At 40.9% G+C, this 18,756-nt stretch overlaps 1 protein-coding gene across 5 annotated transcripts in view; it reads right to left on the reverse strand.

Moving 5' to 3' along the window:
• Positions 1-18,756, reverse strand: part of als2b (alsin Rho guanine nucleotide exchange factor ALS2 b) — a 23,211-nt gene that overhangs the window by 2,181 nt on the left and 2,274 nt on the right. The window contains exons 4-33 of one of the 5 annotated variants that reach the window (XM_077570891.1): positions 17,706-18,688; positions 15,856-16,237; positions 14,235-14,412; positions 14,056-14,152; positions 12,946-13,023; positions 12,649-12,861; positions 11,827-11,998; positions 11,553-11,742; positions 11,408-11,473; positions 10,457-10,619; positions 9,286-9,417; positions 8,775-8,903; positions 8,659-8,682; positions 8,070-8,140; positions 7,910-7,976; positions 7,655-7,827; positions 6,745-6,810; positions 6,576-6,674; positions 5,693-5,857; positions 5,495-5,606; positions 4,491-4,568; positions 4,083-4,216; positions 3,758-3,922; positions 3,547-3,664; positions 2,844-3,001; positions 2,219-2,524; positions 2,088-2,139; positions 1,948-2,009; positions 1,283-1,432; positions 1,098-1,194 (exon numbers count right to left, since the gene is read on the reverse strand). In XM_077570891.1, coding sequence (XP_077427017.1) covers positions 1,098-1,194; positions 1,283-1,432; positions 1,948-2,009; positions 2,088-2,139; positions 2,219-2,524; positions 2,844-3,001; positions 3,547-3,664; positions 3,758-3,922; positions 4,083-4,216; positions 4,491-4,568; positions 5,495-5,606; positions 5,693-5,857; positions 6,576-6,674; positions 6,745-6,810; positions 7,655-7,827; positions 7,910-7,976; positions 8,070-8,140; positions 8,659-8,682; positions 8,775-8,903; positions 9,286-9,417; positions 10,457-10,619; positions 11,408-11,473; positions 11,553-11,742; positions 11,827-11,998; positions 12,649-12,861; positions 12,946-13,023; positions 14,056-14,152; positions 14,235-14,412; positions 15,856-16,237; positions 17,706-18,688 — 4,880 coding nt within the window. Of the gene's footprint in view, positions 1-1,097; positions 1,195-1,282; positions 1,433-1,947; positions 2,010-2,087; positions 2,140-2,218; positions 2,525-2,843; positions 3,002-3,546; positions 3,665-3,757; positions 3,923-4,082; positions 4,217-4,490; positions 4,569-5,494; positions 5,607-5,692; positions 5,858-6,575; positions 6,675-6,744; positions 6,811-7,654; positions 7,828-7,909; positions 7,980-8,069; positions 8,141-8,658; positions 8,683-8,774; positions 8,904-9,285; positions 9,418-10,456; positions 10,620-11,407; positions 11,474-11,552; positions 11,743-11,826; positions 11,999-12,648; positions 12,862-12,945; positions 13,024-14,055; positions 14,153-14,234; positions 14,413-15,855; positions 16,238-17,705; positions 18,689-18,756 lie in introns of all 5 variants that reach the window. The other 4 variants (XM_077570882.1, XM_077570909.1, XM_077570917.1 and 1 more) reach the window with 4 other exon arrangements.

Raw genomic sequence — 18,756 nt, forward strand, 5'->3', positions numbered from 1 at the left:
ATGTTTTAATACAGTGCAAAACTGAACAGTGCTATTTGTCTTTGCTGCAGCCCATAGAATATCCTTTCCGTCAAACTCTATTGACTTGTTTTGCTTGTAAATGAATGTATGGCAATACTTAGTTTTGCATGTCAACTGCTGTCACTAATTAAACGACCACCTATGTTAACCTGCAACGGTTGTTTCAATACAAGTTCTCCTTCTTAAATTATTTAAAGCAATTTTTCTCAAAGTGAGGTGCTAGTACCACTAGTGGTACTCGGGCTCACTGAGGCACAGTCTTAATGTTCAAACTCAGCAACTTGTAATTTAATTTCGTGAAAATATATACGTACTACACTACTGTATTTTAACTCATTCATTCTCAGCCATTTTCACTGAAGCAACCCCCTTCGCTCCCGGCTGTTTTACTAGATTTTGACTGATTTTGCAAGACCCACAAAATACTTTGTTCTATTGCTATAAAAACACGGAACCTACCAAAAGAAAGATTAGCGTTTTTTCTTTCATCAGGTAAAAAAGTATATTTGTATCCGTTTCCGTTTTGCAGCGATTAGCATTAGAATATAGCTAAATTTCATCATTATTCACAAATCTGTTGGAAACAATGGGGAAAGGAGGTTGCAACATGGCCCTGGTTGATCTCTTATACTCTGCTGCCACCTGCTGGACGTTTTTTGTAATAACTACCATTGCTTTAAGCGACCTCTTCAGGTAAGTGGCTGCCAACAAAACCTTCTGTATAATCTAGCATTATTTGATTTTTTTTTAAATTTATAAATATGTTTTTGGGACCATGGCAATATTTAAAATATAACGTTTTTATATGTTTTTGGGAGCAAATGAGTTAATATTGGTCATGATGATGGCACAGAATTTTTTTTAGGTGGTACGTGATATAAAAGGATTATTAAAAACAAATTAAACTTTTTTTGGAGGTTGCTTTTTTTGGGGCAGGAATAGATTAAGGGAATGTCTATTCATTTCAATGTTGAAGGTTGATTTGCAGTAAAAGCACATTGAGGTAAGAGCATGGTCAATGAATGAGTCAAACTTGTAAGTCAAGGTACCGCAGTATTAAGGTGCATCATGCTTACCTTCAGAGTGGTGAACATGATTCCATGCTCTCCATGCTGGACGCAAGGGTCCATCAGGTCTTCGATCAGGTTCACCTCTGACCCAAGGTTCCTGATACTAGAATGTTAGACAAGAGTATTATAACCGAGTAATATAACCGACTTCTATAGGTCTATATAACGAATCAAAAAAAGTTGATGTTGACCGAGCACGCAGCACCACATAGAGGAAAACAGGAAATAGGTCATCCATGGACCACAGGAAGTCCTGCTTCAGCAGTGACTGCACTTCTTTAGTGATCTCCTCGAAGGTCAGCTGGATCACATTCAGCTTGTCTGATGGGGTGAACGTTGTGCTGAAAACCATGGACGTACGAAAGGTCACATAGGTAAAAAATGAAAAAATAAAAACAGGAATACAGAGAGGACCTTGTGCATGTCAATCAGAATGTGCTGCAGTCTATCACTAGCAAATGCAGTAGCAAAGTCATAACTACGGTAAATATTTGTATGCTAAACATTTCTAGAGCATAACATGTGCCCATCTGTTACTTCTGAAATAATAAATGCATTGGCATTAGGTAAGGATATGTGTCCACTCATATATGAATAAGTACTAAAATCTGGAAAAACATCTTTATTGTGCATAAAATTGATTGACAGCTGTGATAGTTATATTTTACAACATTTTGTAATTTTGCTTGATCAAAACCATTTAATGACGAGGCCGTTAATGGATTGATGGCATTACAACAGGGAAAAATTATTTGGTATAACTATGCATCAATTGAGTTACAAGCTTATTCGTGGAATGACTTAAACCTGTACGTTCAAGGTATCACTGTAGCAGTGATTGCTGAAGAGAACATACCTGATTTGCTGCAGAGTTTCAACTGCAGAAGCAAAGCAAGTATATTTGGTGCTGGACAGAACCTGGACGAGACACATGCCCACACAAACACATAAGTTTTTGGAAGCTGTACGGTGAGAACCAAAAACAACCCAAACTACCTGCAAGTTTTCCACTGGTGCTGGCATGGAGACGGAAACAGGCCAAAATTTCCTGAAAGAAAATGAAGAAAAATTTGAAAAAGTGCAAACAAACGACTCTTGCAGCGCTCGTCTTATATTGTGAGACATACTGCTGGACACCCAGAAAGGCAAGCAGGGCCAGGTCGGGCTGCTTGTTAAGGCGGAGGACACATTCCCAGTAGACATCGTCCTCTCGCTCCTTGTCAAGAGCGTAGAGGGTGAAGAGTGGCGGGTAGAGGCGGGGCAGCAGGACCGGAAGCAGCAGAGCCAAGCTGCTCACAACGGGGCCGAGAGGGGACCGCTCCATCTTCAGGTTCAAATTTGGTTTGGAGGCTTCATGTTCACTCAAGCTTTCAACTTTCGAGTCTGGCTCTCGAATTATACCGCCATCTTCTGGCAAGTCTGGGAAAAGAAACCTGTACGGAGTTCACACGCAAACACAGAAAGAATAAGTAAAACAACACAAAATAAGATTCCAAAAACGAACTCTAGTTCTGTTCTGGTGGTGGAAATACTGGTGACAGTATTGTTGGAAGACAGATAAGACTTTTTCAAAGAGGGAGTTTTTCCTTGCCTCATTTGCTAAGTGCTTACTCACACGCAGGGTTCAATTGATTTCCTGTAATATATGACGTATGTGGATCTTGACCTGCTCAATGTGTAATACCTTGAGATAACCTCTCCTGCGAACTGGTGCTATATAAATAAAATGGACATGACTTGACTTCAGGTTACCTTACAATCTGGAAAATGCGCTCAAGATAAGATTTCAACTCGCTGACAGCCTGCGGCAGGAGCCGGCGGTTGGCCCCGACGCCAACATACGTCATCCTGTAGACCGCCACCAAGGCTTCCACAAGTCTGCCTAATGGGTGCAGCGGGGTGTCACATGCCTGAGAACATGAAAAAAATTTTTTGGTCAGCTTAATTGGATATCAGCAGTAAAGCTTAGTACAGTGGAACCCCTATGGTCAATAACAGTCATATTTCCTCATACGAAATAATCAATTCCAGTGTGAAATTGTCACCATCCTACAACCATTTAAATGTAAATGTGAATTTAATTAAAAAAAAATTCTTCCACAACGCTGCTCCTGTATCCGTTTTTATACTTTGCTATTTGTTTCTAAATTGTTAATGTGTATGCACATTGCTGCTGTGAAAATTAAATTTCTTCTGCAGGTTCTGTCTGTCTGTCGATTATAATTGACCACGTCAGTGGTGATGCTGAATTTGACTCTGTGTGTACTATCAATCTTGTTCTGTTATTAGTCTGTGCTCAGGTTGGTCATTTTTTCCACAGAAAAGCCAATAAAACAGCAACAACACAAGCAGAGTTCATATAAATGACGTTTGGATTTTTATAGGAAGTGATTGTAGAATTGTATCGACTTTAGAGGTTCCGCTCTACTAGCTATATAGTCAAAGGGGCAATTACCTTGATGAGGTAAAGATGGATAGCGTGATATCGCTCCATAGTAATGGGACCTACATGCTGGGGGATCACTTCTAAACTCTCCAGAGTCCTGCTATGACTTCGAGACAGCAGTTCTGGACTGAGAGATGCACAAATATTTTTTGTGAATTAAGATGGGGTAGATGAAAAGAATACGACGTTTGAGCCTCAACAACAAAAAGTGCCTACGCACCTGTCCAGAATGTGTCGTCGGTTGGTGGTGAGGGCCACCGCAATATTGTCCCATGCCTTGCAGTTGTCTCCTTGGCCGGCTGCCTCACAGCCCAGTTGGCACCAACACTCGTCAAACACCGCCTGCCACTTTTCCTCAGCTCTCACACACAGACGGCCCAGCTTCCTGACACATTTAAAACACACAAACGCACCTGAGTGAAAGATTGTGCCACTCGGGCAACCCCACTGAAAATTTTCGGGCAAAGCCTCTGAGACTAGTAATAATCCATTCATTTATTTACATGAAACACTTGGCGCATTCAAGTAATTTAAGGCAAACTTACACAGAACGAATCTTCTCCTTGTCAGTTTCAAACAGGTGTGGCTTAAAGTAGGAGCCAGTTACTTTGGGACCTGCACCCCATTCGCCATTGAAGGAGCCTTCTAGGTAATCGCCGTTGGCCATCGTCAGCACTCCCTAAGGTCACATATTTGTGAACATTGTCATGGATTAGTATTATAATTATCTGAAGTAAAATGGAAAGGAATTGGAGATTTCACAAGTCTATTACATCTATCTATCTATTACAGTGTGCATAATGTAAAAAATGTCTAAGACAGAATCATGGAAATGCGTTAGAAACCAGCAGTAAAGGTGCATTCCTACTAGATGAAGATAAGCATCAATCAAACCCAAAGTCAGCTGACAGGCTCCAGCGCTTGTAGAAAATGGAGATATACTTATTAGTCACCTTGCCATTAAGGGTCCAGTCATCAGAGAACTCCCCCTCATATGATGTATCGTCCTCGGACAGAAGGATTCCAGTCCCCTGAGAGACAAAATCCACACCTCACTCTGCATGCTGCATTTCTCTTATCACGAGTGAACTTTTTGTTGTTGTGAAACAACATGTTACAGTGAGACAAAAAAAAAAAGAGAACACATTTGTGTATTTGCATGTGCACGTGGGTGGCCATCATTTCAGAAGGGAGTTTGCGGATCGTTAAACCAACTTTAATGTGCAAATGATCCTCTTTGAATATAAGTAAAAAATATTGTTTGCAATCTCCCACTAGTCTAAATACGGTATTTTGATTAATAATAATAATAATAATGAGAAATCAGCGGAATAATCCACCTGTCTTTATCCATCTCTGCCATGCATTTCGTCCTGCACTACCACCTGCTGTCAAATGAAATTGACGTCAAAGTGCCCACGGGCTCAGCTTGCGAACGTCAAATGTTTTCTGGGTTTGATCACTTAACGTTTGCAAGGTGAACACATGGACACCGTGGCAATAATTTTAGTCGACAGTAGGTGGCAGTACAGGACAAAATGACAGCTGCCTGAGATGGATAAAAACTGGTGAATTATTTTGGCTAATTCAATTTTTATTCCAAAATATTATTTACAAAATTGTGTTTAGACTAGTGGGGGCACACAGAACATATTACTGCAAAGAAAGTTTTTGCCTTGACTTCCACTTAAACACACACAAAAATAGAATCAATAAACCTAAACCTCAGACACATTCTATTAAAAACATCAAATTTCTGATTTCAGCCTCTCAAATATGAATACTAAATGAAAACTCCCCAGCAAGCCCGGTGCCACATATCACACCTGCCCAAACAAAGCAGTTACAAATGTGTAATATATATTTTTTGTATTACTAAACGTGTACATCTGAGTAGACATGAAATGCATTCAATACATGTTCACAAGTTAACATGTTTTCTCATCTTTTCTCCTACCATCATTTTATTGTCTTTGAACGATCCTTCGTAGTAGAGGCCGAACTGCGTGACTACGACCCCGGTGCCTTGCCGCATGTTGTCCTGCCACGTACCAATGTACTTCTCGCCTCTGACAGAGCGAACACGCACACAAAGTTCTCGCTGTGAATTTAACCAGGAAACTCCAGCACGATAACTACGGACACGGCGACGTACTTGGTGATGTCATCGAAGACGCCGTAGCCGGTCTTCTTGTCATGTACCCACTGGCCAATGAATACGCTGGGCGAGGAGGTGTTGAGCTTGCCGCTACGAAGCATCCCGTGGCCGTGCCGCAGGCCCTCCTGGTAGGATCCGTCGTAGACCTCAGCGCTAGCATAACTGTGCAGTGGAAATAGGGCTCGGCCGATTAATCGGCTGATATTAGCTCTACGAAAATCTTCAAAAACACAGTAACACTTTACAACTTAACCCTGGAGAACCCAAGAACCCCTTTCTTCTTTGGAAAATTATGAATTATACATTAAAGGACTGCTATAAGTTCACTGAACACCAAAATATATGTTTTTTCAATTTTAACCCTTTTTTTTTTAACTAGCTCAGAGTTGCTAATTTATCAAAATATATATATAAAACATACTCCTAGGCATTCTGCAATATGATATGAAATAGATTAACAAAAAAAAACACAATTTTACCATCTGATGGTTTGCTGAGAAGATGGTTTTGTTTGGATTGATTTCCAGCTCAACAAAACAGCATGTTGCCAGCCATCTTGTCACCACCACTCTGGCTCATGTAAGTGCAATATTCATCCACTAGATGGCCCCATGCACTCTGCACTTTTGAAGTTAAATTTGTCAACAACAAAAAAAAAAGGCCTTTGTTATTTGAGTAGCAGAATTTCTAGGGGCCAAATTTGACCCCATGGGTTCTCCAGGGTTAAGGCAAAGATGTCATTCAACACCCCCCCCCCCCCCAAAAAAAACCCCCCAGAAATCTGCCGATATTTCATTCTGTTGTAAACTACTACTAAAATACTAAAGGGCAATTACAAATGTTGTCAAAGTACTTGTATATACTGCATATAGATGCCTACCTGTACGTGCCCACACCGTGCATTTTGCCGTCCTTCCAGTAGCCTTGATAGCGATCGTTTTTGTTCAGGGTCTTATTTGGAGCCACTAATTCACCAAAACTAAACAAACAAATACACTTTGAGGACAGGATATCGCATCTCATTCATGCTCATGTTGTCTCAATCTCACCCATCCTCCTGTCCGTTCTTTAACGACCCTGTGTAAATCCTCCCATCGGGCCATTTGATCACACCTCTGAAACAAGCAACAATGCCAATCAACGAACATACATGTCAACCCTAATTTGGTCCCACCTGTATTACAAACCCATAAAATACTTATTTTCCCATAAAAATCCTTATGTCAGTTTTATCAATACTAAAGCTGTTTCATGCAATAACATTAATCTTACCTTACTTTCTTTCTTATATGAAGACATTGACAGTATCTTGTTCCAAATGACATTTTATTGCACAAAGAAAAAACAGATTTCTAAATATCACAGGGACGGTTGACTTTTTTGTTGCTTCACATTTCTCTCGTGCAACTTTGATTTCAAATGTTCTTTGACATCGTAAATGTCAGATGCCGCAACCTTAATGTCCCGTCAACAAAGCGAACATGATGCATACTCTTCTCCAAGTTTTAACGGACCAATTACCTTAAATAAATCCGTCCATTCCGAACGAAAACGTCCGGTGTATCTTGTTTTTTTGGCCGGCCTGTCCCCCATTTTCTCAACCACTGCGAACGACTCGCAATTTTCGCGCTAACACAAATTTCTTAACTGCGCATGTCAGGAAACTGTTAGAAGTCTCGCGCGATAGACGAGATTTTGTGACCGGTTGTTGTTTAAATCGAGCTTATGCACACGTGTAGCACGTAGCCGACAGTAAATACTAAATAAATTTAAAAAGGGTAAGCAATATATACTAATATTATTATTTTCATGAAACAGTTAAATCCGTATTCATTTCCAAATACGCCCGTATGCTTTTGCAACACTTAAAAATCCGTAAGAAATACGGACAAACCTTATGGGTTGACATGTATGCAACGATGTTGAAAACCCAAACAACAGAAAGTCAACAAGTCCCACCTTCCGTGGGGCTTCCCGGCTAGCCAGCGGCCATCATATGTCGCCTCTTTTAGCCGTCCGTCCTTATAAAATGCGTAGGTGGCACTCCTACAAATGGGCGGCTCTAACTTTTGTCCCTCGCCTAAGATGAGGGCCTGAACCACTGCTTGATTGATGCAGCGGATCCACTTTGCCTGTCAAGTGAGCACCAGAAATGAGGACTTCCAACAGCTCGTCGTCTGCATCAACAGTATTTGACTTCTTTACGTCATCTACCTTCTCCATGGCAGAGCTGGCTAACAGGGTGAACATCTCTTCAGGCGTGGTCAGTTTCAGTCCGTAACTCCTCAAAGACGGCAATGAAACAAGGCAATGTATAATTTCAGCATAATAAGAACATCTTTGATCCTAAATCTACAATCAAGAAGTGACTCACAGGCCAGTGGTGTCCTCTGGAATTGGCTCCACCCACAGCGTGGCCAAGGGGAAGACATGATGGGTAGAGAACTGGAAGGTTGGGAGAGACGAGGAGAAGGTCAGTTAGATAAAACGTACTATCAGTCATGCCACTGCAAACATGCTCCTTGGCTTTTGGGAAAATCTTTCTCTGGATGAAAACTTGTGCCATTGCTTGGCCAAAGCGGTGTCCTTAAAATCCCTGAACAATCATTCATTTTACAAATCGCTTATCTTCACTTGCCTATCACAGCTGTCTACAAACAAATAAAAGCTTCAAACTTGTGATGTCAACTACAGGTTAACTGAGGTTTTATTTTGTCAAATGACTAAAGTTGTGGCATCACACAAACACTGCTTTGTGTAGTAAGGTATGAATTAAGGTTTCTGTTCTGTTCTTGTTTGACCGTTCTTGGGAAAGAGTCTCAGTGCATAACGAATGCTATTTATTACGATCGTGTTGCTTTTAAACGTAGACCAGTTCCTAGATCAGGTCCACAATTTCACATCCCTTTTCCTTCCACACACACACACACACACACAATCATGACGCAGCGCTTCATACTTACGAGGTTTTTACAAGGCGCCATGCCCTGAGAGCATGAGGGCAAGCACACACAAATGCTTGAAAACACACCAGTTTTTACAACGACCCAAAGAGTGTACGCGTTTGTGCAAAGCTGACCTGCGCGTGGACAAGAGCATCATTAAAAAGGATGAACCAGTTGACAGAGAACCTTCCAGCATTCTGCAGCGTCAGAGCTTTGTTGCTACTCTCGCAGATGAGGCGGCGGTGAGGCTTTCGTAGAGAGTCCTAATAATAACAAATTAAAAATAATAAGTGAAAGAGATGTTGGTTAGGTTTATTGAAAACTTCAAACTGTCCATGGGTTGAATGCGTGTGACTGGTTTGTTCGAAAACTATTATGTGTATTATTCGAACTGAACTGTACATAACGAATGTACTGTCCTAGATAAAAAAACAAAAACAAAAAATGAAGCCACTCTAACATTATGTATGCTCAGTTTGACCATTTCAGTCAGATCACTACAGTGTGTCTAGTGAATGATTGACAGATTCGCCCGGGGTGGACAATCTCACGTCTCACTCAAAGTCAGTTGGGATACCATCCAGGAATAGCTTGACCAATAGCAGGTAAAACAAACATGCTAGGACAAGTAATACGCTGGTTTACCGTCATCTTGCCGGGGAAGCCTTTCCAGAAGAGAAATGTGTATTCGGCTTCCTTCCTTTTCTTCTTCAGCAGAAGATCCAAAGCTTCAAACTTAGAGTAGCTCTCCTGCAGTCGCTGGTATTCGTTGGAGCACTGACGAAGCGAGCGCCACACAGACACACGCACATGTTTCATGATCTTTAGAAAACAAAGTGTGTCTACGGGGCCCCAGTTTTCCAAGGCCAACTACACACTACACAACATGGAACATGGCAAAAAAAATAAATAATAATTGATGACTCCTTGCTGCACACCAAGCGATTACGCACCACACATTTATTCTTCTGAATTAGTGGGGTAGGCCCTCAGGCAACATGCTTTTTTTTTGTCGTACTAGAATAAAGTGCAATTGCACATCCCCTACATTAGGTGGCAGTGGCGTAATCATTGTCAGAGTGTGCGCAGGGAGTATGAACAATGTTAAAGTTTTTTAGCAGATTTATACTTTTTTTCCCCCATTTTCTTTGATGTTAAGAATCCAATGTTATTCAGTAGTGTATATGTACCAATTTGATAGACAAATTATATATGATAGAGTCGCATCGGAGAGTTGGGGGTTGCAAAACATTTTCTTCTTCCCTTTGAAGAGGGTCTTCTGCCCAGATTTAGTCAGTTTTAATTTCCTTATTCCCTCAGTAGAACTTTTGGGGGCTTTTGTGGTACCGCCCTTCAAGATAGTATAAGAATATTGTAAGTCCTCTGAAATCTTCGCACTTGTGAGAGGCTGCAGCCATTGTCTGAAACTCACTTGTGCCCGGAATATTCTGTAGAAATAAAAGCTTCGAAGTGACTGTCCATCGATCTCCAGCCTGCATTCGGATAACCAACATTCTCACTACGCGAAAGAAAACGAACACGAGGAAGAAAAAGATCCTTTTCTTCTTCCCTTACAGAAATATAAATACAGTTGAGTATTCTAGAAGCTAGAAACATTTCTATTATTTTGTGTGCAAGCTCATGTGCAATTTTAATTGGCTGTTACTGGTACATCTGTGACATTGCAACGCCATTAACCGGCGTGATTCAAATTTTGAAGAGAGCTAGTTGCCGAAACCCGCATATTGCACGACAGTTCAGTCGGTTTTAGCCATGTCGTTCAGTGTGAGGCGTTCCTAACGGTTAGTTGACCTACTACTTCAAAGCACGTGGCCAGTTTGAGCAGCAGTCGTCCATACTCCTGCAGATGAAGTGTTGGGAGGCAGAAGAGCGATACCAGGAGGTCTAGCATGGCGAGGTTCCCCTCGCTGCATTGCGCCAACCTCTGAAGCAGCTCAGGACACTTTCCAAAGAAATCGCTTTAGGGAAGAGGATAATTCAATATATCAGTCATCAATGGTAGTCTTTCTTTCCTGTTAAATGCTGTTTTAGAGACTAGTAGAAAATAATATACTGTAGAATTCCACTTATTTGGAATGACAATATGTAATTTGCATGTCAATTTGTTTGGACTTTCACTAGCATTCTAATTGCAATTACTAGGTAAATAAATTGTTTACAGGCTTCAAGTTGAAAAAGATTTATAGACTTTCCAACATATTGAAATGGATACTTATACACTTTAAAAGTGCATTCACAAAGATTCACAATTATTCCTGAACACTGTTTATGACCCAACAAACCTTTTCCTTTTTGACTTCGTCTTTGAACATTTTTGCGCCATGTCCAAATCTGCTTTCCAGTTTTGAAAGGACTTTTCTTGGAAATGCATGCTGACCACTTTTTCATTTGACTGTCATCAAGCAAATTAAGTGACACAAAAAGCCTTTTCATTACTAGTGAAAGAAGGAAACTTTGTGTTTAAAACATAATGCCCTAAATACTTTTAGAATTTTTTTTCTTCTTCATTTTTTAAATATTTAATGTTTCTTTTGCGGATGTAAACCAGTAAATTTCCCTGCGGCTTATTTTTGTTCAAGCCATCTTCGTACAAGATGGTTTTAACAGTCATTTAAGTGAGAACTAACAATGTTATTAGTCTACAAAATTATGATATTTTTGGGACACACACTATCACGGTAATTCAGAAGCATCAGTCACACCTGAACATTTTCATTTAAAGGTTTCCTTATGACAATGTACTCACAGTGAGGGTTTAGTAAGGGCCAGGAAGCCTCCCATCACATGGAAGTCATCCAAAGTGCTGCTGTATCTTAAAAGATGTGAGAAAAAAAATCGTTATTTATTATGATTATGATTATTACATGATTGTACATTAGTTGAACACATACTCATTGTAAGAGTCCAGGAAGATTCTGGCGTGGTCGAGAATAAACAGACTTTCAATACTGCGGATGCGCCGAAGGTTGGCGGTGAGACTGACCGCATGCTGCCCGGTCAGGTGACACAAGTGCCCAAATTGACTGGCAAGCGTGCTCAGCATCTTGAAGATCACCGGGCCAAGGTTGGCACTCAGAGATTCTAGAAAATAAATACAGTCCATGCAAATCATTAACAATGAGATAAGGAGAAAAAAAACACTTTTCTTGCATGTGTCACTCTTACCAAGACCCAGCAAGGGACTTAAGACTTGTGTCTTGATGCTACACAGTTTGCAGTAGAATTTTCTCTCAGCTGACGCCAGCTCATGGAGGCTGGCGATGAAGCCCATCACATTCTTGTCTGAGAGTGCCACACACTGCTGGCCGCCAGCAGACACGCTGCTCACAAATCCTAGCTGGGAAACACAAATGACGTTACAACTCCTGTGGTCACCAAATAATTAAAATTCGAAAGCAACCACGTGTTTTACCAGAACAGGAGAAGATTGTTTGAATTTTTTAGGCTAGAAGAAAAAAAAAAGTTTCAAGAAGCGCTTTACCCTGGAGAACCCACGGGGTCAAATTTGGCCCCTATAAATTCTGCTACTCAAATAACAAAGACCTTTTTTTTCTTCTTTTTTTTACAAATTTAACTTCAAAAGTCCAGAGTGCCACTTCTGACCCCTACATGGGGCCATCTAGTGGATGAATATTGCACTTACATGAGCCAGAGTGGTGGTGACAAGATGGCTGTTTTGTTGAGTTGGAAATCAATCCAAACAAAACCATCTTCTCAGCAAACCATCAGATGGTAAAATTATGTTTTTTTGGGGTTAATCTATTTCATATCATGTTGCAGAATGCCTAGGAGTATGTTTTATATATATATTTTGATAAATTAGCAACTCTGAGCGAGTTCAAAAAACAAGGGTTAAAATTGAAAAAACATATATTTTGGTGTTCAGTGAACTTATAGCAGTCATTTAATGTATAATTCATAATTTTCCAAAGAAGAAAAGGGTTCTTGTGTTCTCCAGGGTTAAAAGAACAAATATTTTGTTCTTACATTCATGCAGAAAGGCAGCAGCACAGGCTGCTGGGTGTAGCCGTCAGATGACGACTCCTCCTCTCCGTCTTCCTGTTTGCTACAGTCCCGGGTGCCCTCTTTCACCTGCTCTCCACTGTAATAAATGATGGGCTGTATGCAGTCTCCATCAGCAAGCAGCAGAGTGTGACGCTCTCCGGCACTCACATCCCACACCCGGATTCCCTCTGACAACTGTGGGCGGAGACAAAAGTGTGTGGTGACATCGAGGCGGCAAATGATATGGAGTTGAATTTTTTTGTAGGATTACTGCCGCACCTTGGCGAGGCGAGGAACTGTGCTGGGGGACTCCATGTGGCCCAGCTGACCCTGGCTATTACTTCCCCATGATAACAACTTTAAGACAGACACAGAGACAAGTCCAGTTGTGACAAGTGAAACGTCATTTGACCAATGCAAACTGACTGAGAAAACAAAGATAAATCAGCCTTCTATTGCCGATCACAAAAAACGATCACCCGCAGCGGCAATTTGCAGCCTGCAGGCAGCTCGAGACCAGTCTGTGTGCAGTGTAGCGTCCCCTCCCCCCTTTCCATAACATTGCACGTTATAGACCAAACCAGTAACTGAATCATAAAATATGTTATTAGCAAATTTTAAATGTCCAGTTTTTGTAGAATAAAGAGATGGAAATTTGGAAAGAATGTTTTTTTTAACTGATTAATCAGTGAACCCCCCAAAATTTGCCAGATTAATCACTTAACTCTTTGACTGCCAAAAACGTTAAATAACGTTTAGTAAAATCCTATGGAGGAGTGCCAAAGACGTTAAAAGACGTTTTTTTTTTCAAAACAGAGGTGAAACTAACCATTTTCTATTGTTGATTACTGAAAAACGGAATAAGGTAGAAACAAAAAAAAAATTCTGATGAAAGATGAGAGTCCAATCTTTCATTTGGTAGTATGTGTGTTTCCATAGTCCAAACACATAATTTTCTGTGGACCTTGAAAGATCAGTCAAAAATGCTTAAATCGGCTGGCACACACGGCATCCCTTTTCTCAAAACGTCTGGCAGTCAAAGAGTTAATGAAATATTTTAGTGAGGAGCTCAAAATTGAAAAATGTGGATCTAATCCATGTGATCGGTTTCAGAATCAGCAGCTGTGGAAAAAAAGCCTTTAGCGACACCAATAATGGCGGTGTGGTTCCCAGTCTTGAGAGGTGGCAACTACTTCTATGTATAACTGCTTTTTTTTAAGGAAATTGAAAGCAGCCTAAAATCTTCTGAGAAATACCGAATGGCGCAAACCCTATATGTTTTTGTGATGGTTTTAATTCCGGTCGAAGCTTTTTCCCTGAAAACCATTTTTTTAATAAACATTCTGAAATGTCCTATACACATTCCTGTGACTACAGCTGTTGACTGACCTGCGACTGTGCAGTCAGAGCGAGAGAATGATGAGAACCGGCTGCCACTCGCACCACCTCCTTACTATTGAGACTTTTGATGCAGAGTGGCTGTAATCTGTAAACATCACACTTTTGGTATTACGCAACAACTTGCTCACATGAAAAAGCTCAAGAGGCTTGACGGCAGCCTTCCCTACCTGTCTAAATTGTCCCCGTGGCCGAGCTGACCATGTCCTCCGTGGCCCCAGCTCCACACCTCTGTTTGCAGAGAGGGCAGCACCTCTTGATCCGCTGGGGCCGCCATTCCCGACGACGTCAGGGCCGCGGCGGCGCCCATATTGGAACGCCCGGCCTTGCGTAGCAACCGTGGTGACACTGCAGGTGTGCAGAAAGGAAACAAAAACGAGTGTAATCATGCACTCTCCTCGCATACACTGGTTTTAAAATACTGTACTTTCAAGGTGATTTCAACAACACAGACACTTACACAACGAACACACCAAGTCCTGCAACTTAAGACAAACCAAAACTCTTTTGAAAAAACAAAACAAAATCTCAAGTCTTGAATATTAAACAAAAACACCCCCCCCGCCCCCTTTTCAAATCTACAGCTAGCGAGTGCAACATGCACAAACACGTGAGAGACGGGAGGTGGATTCAAGGTGAAAGGTTAAAAAAAAGAAGTTAAGTATAGTTATAACATAAAACTAATCCAACGGCTATAACGCTCCAACAATAATGTTAATCCGACTGCTAATTAATGCTGGCTAACTTACTAGCTCGTAGCATGGAGCCATAGTAGCCACTTGTTGATATTCTGTAATTGTGTGTCAAGTTGTTTTTCATCAAAAAGATTGTGAAATAGTTTTAGATCCTAAATGTTCAACATTATCTGCTGACTTAAAAATATACATGGGTAAAAACGTTGACAATTTTTGTTGGCTAAAACTAGACGAATAAACGTATGTTTTCTTGGACAAAAAAAAAAAAAAAAAGACTACAATGCTAGATTTATAGTCGACTAAAAGTGGACTAAATAAAAACAGGATGAGGTTGACTAACTATGATAAAAACTAACAAGCGTGATTGAAACTGGACTAAAACTGAGGCTAAATTTAAAAATGCTCGATAAAAATTAACACTACTTTGAAACACAAATAATTACGAAAGTTCCTTTTGGACCAAACAAGATTGAATAAATTTGTCATTTTAAAATAAAAAGGTGCAAATACATACATTTAAACAACTCTAAACTAGTAATAATATTTTTTTATTTCTGTTTATGATTATGCCGATTATTAAACAGTGGAGTGTAATCATTGAAATTGTAATTCAATTTCAACTAATTGCACAGCCCTATCCCATTAATTTCATTAATTGTAACACGTAAACCACAAGTCAAATTGCAGAGTCCGCCTAATTTTGCTTACATAGCAACTACGGACACTTCTGATTATTTACATATCAGTGTTGATTCACAAACGTGTCCCCTGGCACATGCCTATGGGACTTAGTAGATTGTTGTGGGGTCATTCTCCAATTGCTATACGCAGTTTTTTTGATGTTGTTATGTATACCTTCCTCAGGTTCATATATTTTGAGACTCTTTATAATGGAACTGGAATAAAATATGCACCATACTGAACACAAATGAACAGTAGGTGAAACAAAGAAAAGTCTAAGAGCACATAGTGTGACTATAAGGAAGAAAACAATAAAACTTGACTGGCTGATTAATAGATGCAAAATAACAACACAATGAAGTGTGACAAAAACATGCACTTGCCGCCAACATGCATGGGCACGAGGCGTACTTACACAGCAGCCCATAGGAGGAGGATAAGAGGTGAACAGCGTATCTACCCTGTGAGAGGAGTCCCGGGAGCGACAGGCGGCGCTGCAGGCGTTCCGCCTCCTCCTCATGGATATCGCCAGTACTGGAACTCTTCTTGGCCTGCACAGAGTCATCCTGTTGAACACGCTGGGTGGTGTTCTCGCCCGCTTCGGGACTGGCCTCTGTTTGCCTGACTGGCCCTCCTGATCTCAACGCTCCAGTAGGAAGATACAAGTTCATCATTTTTTTGAGGGACAATGCCTCATAAGTGGAGGCAACCTTTTCTCCGACTGCGGAAGCGCATGAGGCCACCAGGTTGTTGAGGGGATTGTTGGAGGAGGCGCTGATGAGTCCGGCCGCTGAGGGCTAAAACAAAACAAAAGACAGTAAACATACTGTAGCAGGAATGTCAGTCGGACAACCTGGATGATACCATATGAATCCTTTCATTTTCTACTCGTCCGGTTCGGCCTGTCACCCTATCTAGATGGATGGTTTGATGGATGGATTTTAAAGAGATGCTTGACTCATTGATCTATTTTGTCTCTAATTATGTGATAACTTCATTTTTTTCATGAACAATTAATACCTTTAAAAACTAATTTTGCCACTTGCTGTCGACTGAAGATGCCATCACCTGTGCTGAGGAAATAGGTAACGACTATGGAGGACTAAAACTGCCAAAATTCTAAATAAATAAGGGATTGAATAAATAAATAAATGATTGACTAAAAGTGAAAATAAAAACAGATATAAAAAAATATAATTAGAAAATTAAACCCCCAAAAATAAACATAAATTCAAATAAAAAGAACAAACAATATATACATACATAAATAAATACATTTGTATTTAATTTTGCAATTATATTTTTTATTATTTATATTTTTTTATTTTCACTATTAGTCATTATTTTTAATTTTGGCAGTTTTGGTCCATACTGCCAGGACGAAATGTTATTCAAATGAGGGGGCGGTCCTTTAGGAAGGAAGTCTTGCCGGCTTGAATGGAGAGCTCCAGCAATGGACAACTATCTGATCCACTGTCACCTCGACTTGTTGTCATGCAACTAAAGTCGCAAGTTGTGGTGACAGTGGGCAAGATAGTCGTCCATTGCTGGAGTTCTCCAATGCAAGCCGGCGAGACTTCCTTGTTCGCCCACCCGCTCACTCGACCAATGAAAGGCAGTTTGCAACGGCGGAGTCCAACACAAGAGACGCTTAGGACCGCCCCCTCATTTGAATAACATTTCGTCCTGGCAGTATGGATCAAAACTGCCAAAATTAAAAATAAACAAACGACTAAATAAATGACTAAATACATAAATAAGTGACTAAAAGTGAAAATAAAAATGAATATAAAAATATAATTAAAAAATTTAATACAAATGTATTTATTTATGTGTGTGTGTGTGTATATGCATATAGTTGTTTTTTCCATTTATATATTTTTGGGGGATTTTAATTTTCAAATTAGATTTTTTTTTATATCCATTTTTTATTTAGTCATTTATTTATTTTGAATTTTGGCAGTTTTGGTCCTCCATAAGGAAATAGGTAATGACCAATTACGGCTCAGTTTAGGGACCAAACCCAGAAAACAGGTGAGTTACCTGTTTCCTCAGCACAGGTGATGTCATCTTCAGTCGACAGCAAGTGGCAAAATTAGTTTTAAAGGTAATACTTGTTCATGGGAAAAAAATGAAGTTATCACATTAATTAATATTATATTAAAATATTATATTTTTATTGTTAAAAATGGTTTAATGAGTCAAGTGTCCCCTTAGTAATCATCCATAATCTGAAATGTGTTTTTTTCTAATAGCAAGACTCACCAGCAGTGTGTGCAGTCCTCCAATGGTCACCTTTGGTGTTTTTTCAGTCTGAGTGCTATCCGAGAGCTTCTTCAGGTAATCTTTGACTTCTTGCTCATCTGGATAAGGAGAAGATTTGGAACTTGGGGCCCCACTAAACTTTGTCCCCGGGATGTCAAAGTCTGAAGCAGGCAGTTGCACCCCAGCCAGAGATGACTCTTGCTTCTCCAAATGTTGTAATTGCGAGGGGTCACTGTTATTGACAGGTGCCGGAGACACCAATTGAGGAGGTGATGTCGAGCTTTTGGAAGAAAGGGCAGGCTCTGATGGAGACATTTTGAGCACAGGATTTGTAGAAGGTGTTTTGAGCCGCTCCTCCTCCTCCTTAGGCTGCTCCAAGCAAGGAAGGCAGTAGTGACTATCAGAGATGATGACATGATCCTCTTTGTCTGTCATGGTGTATAGCAGCTGTTTACACTGCCCGCATTTGTCCGCAGGGGGCCGTTGGACGTCCTGAGGGCCCAGGCAGCGCACGAGTGCCAGGCTGTGCTTGGCCCCGCAGGCCACTTGAAGTACAAACCTGCCTGCTAGCATCTCAACCTTTTGCGGTTTCCAGACAGGAAAAACGGTGGCACTGAGGCCAAGTTGGCAACCGCTGCCCCAAGCCCACACTTCCTGCTGGACCGAGAGCGCCAAGGTGTGCTGCTCTCCGCAGGCGAGCTCTAGTACAGGTACAGTGGGCAAGGAATTACAATTAGAGTCTGCCAGAGCGATTGGAGTCGGGTTGTGGACGGAGCTGAGGCCCGACAAACCACACTGTCCAGCAGTGTTGTCGCCCCACATGTGGACGCCGCCGTCCTCGGTCACCGCCCCGCTGTGAAAGCTTCCGGCGGCCACAGCGACAACACGTTGCCCGCTGAGTGCGCTCTCCAAAGTGGGCTCCACAGACTCTGCCACTTGACTCTGCTTCCATGAACAGTGCCCGAAAGTGAACACCTGACCACCTGATTGTGCACACAAAAAAAACAACTCACTAAAAACAAGGAAATGGCTTTTAAAACACTGCAAACGC

The sequence above is a fragment of the Vanacampus margaritifer genome, chromosome 1 (genome assembly GCF_051991255.1).
Source record: "Vanacampus margaritifer isolate UIUO_Vmar chromosome 1, RoL_Vmar_1.0, whole genome shotgun sequence".
In the NCBI taxonomy this organism is placed as follows: Eukaryota; Metazoa; Chordata; class Actinopteri; order Syngnathiformes; family Syngnathidae; genus Vanacampus; species Vanacampus margaritifer.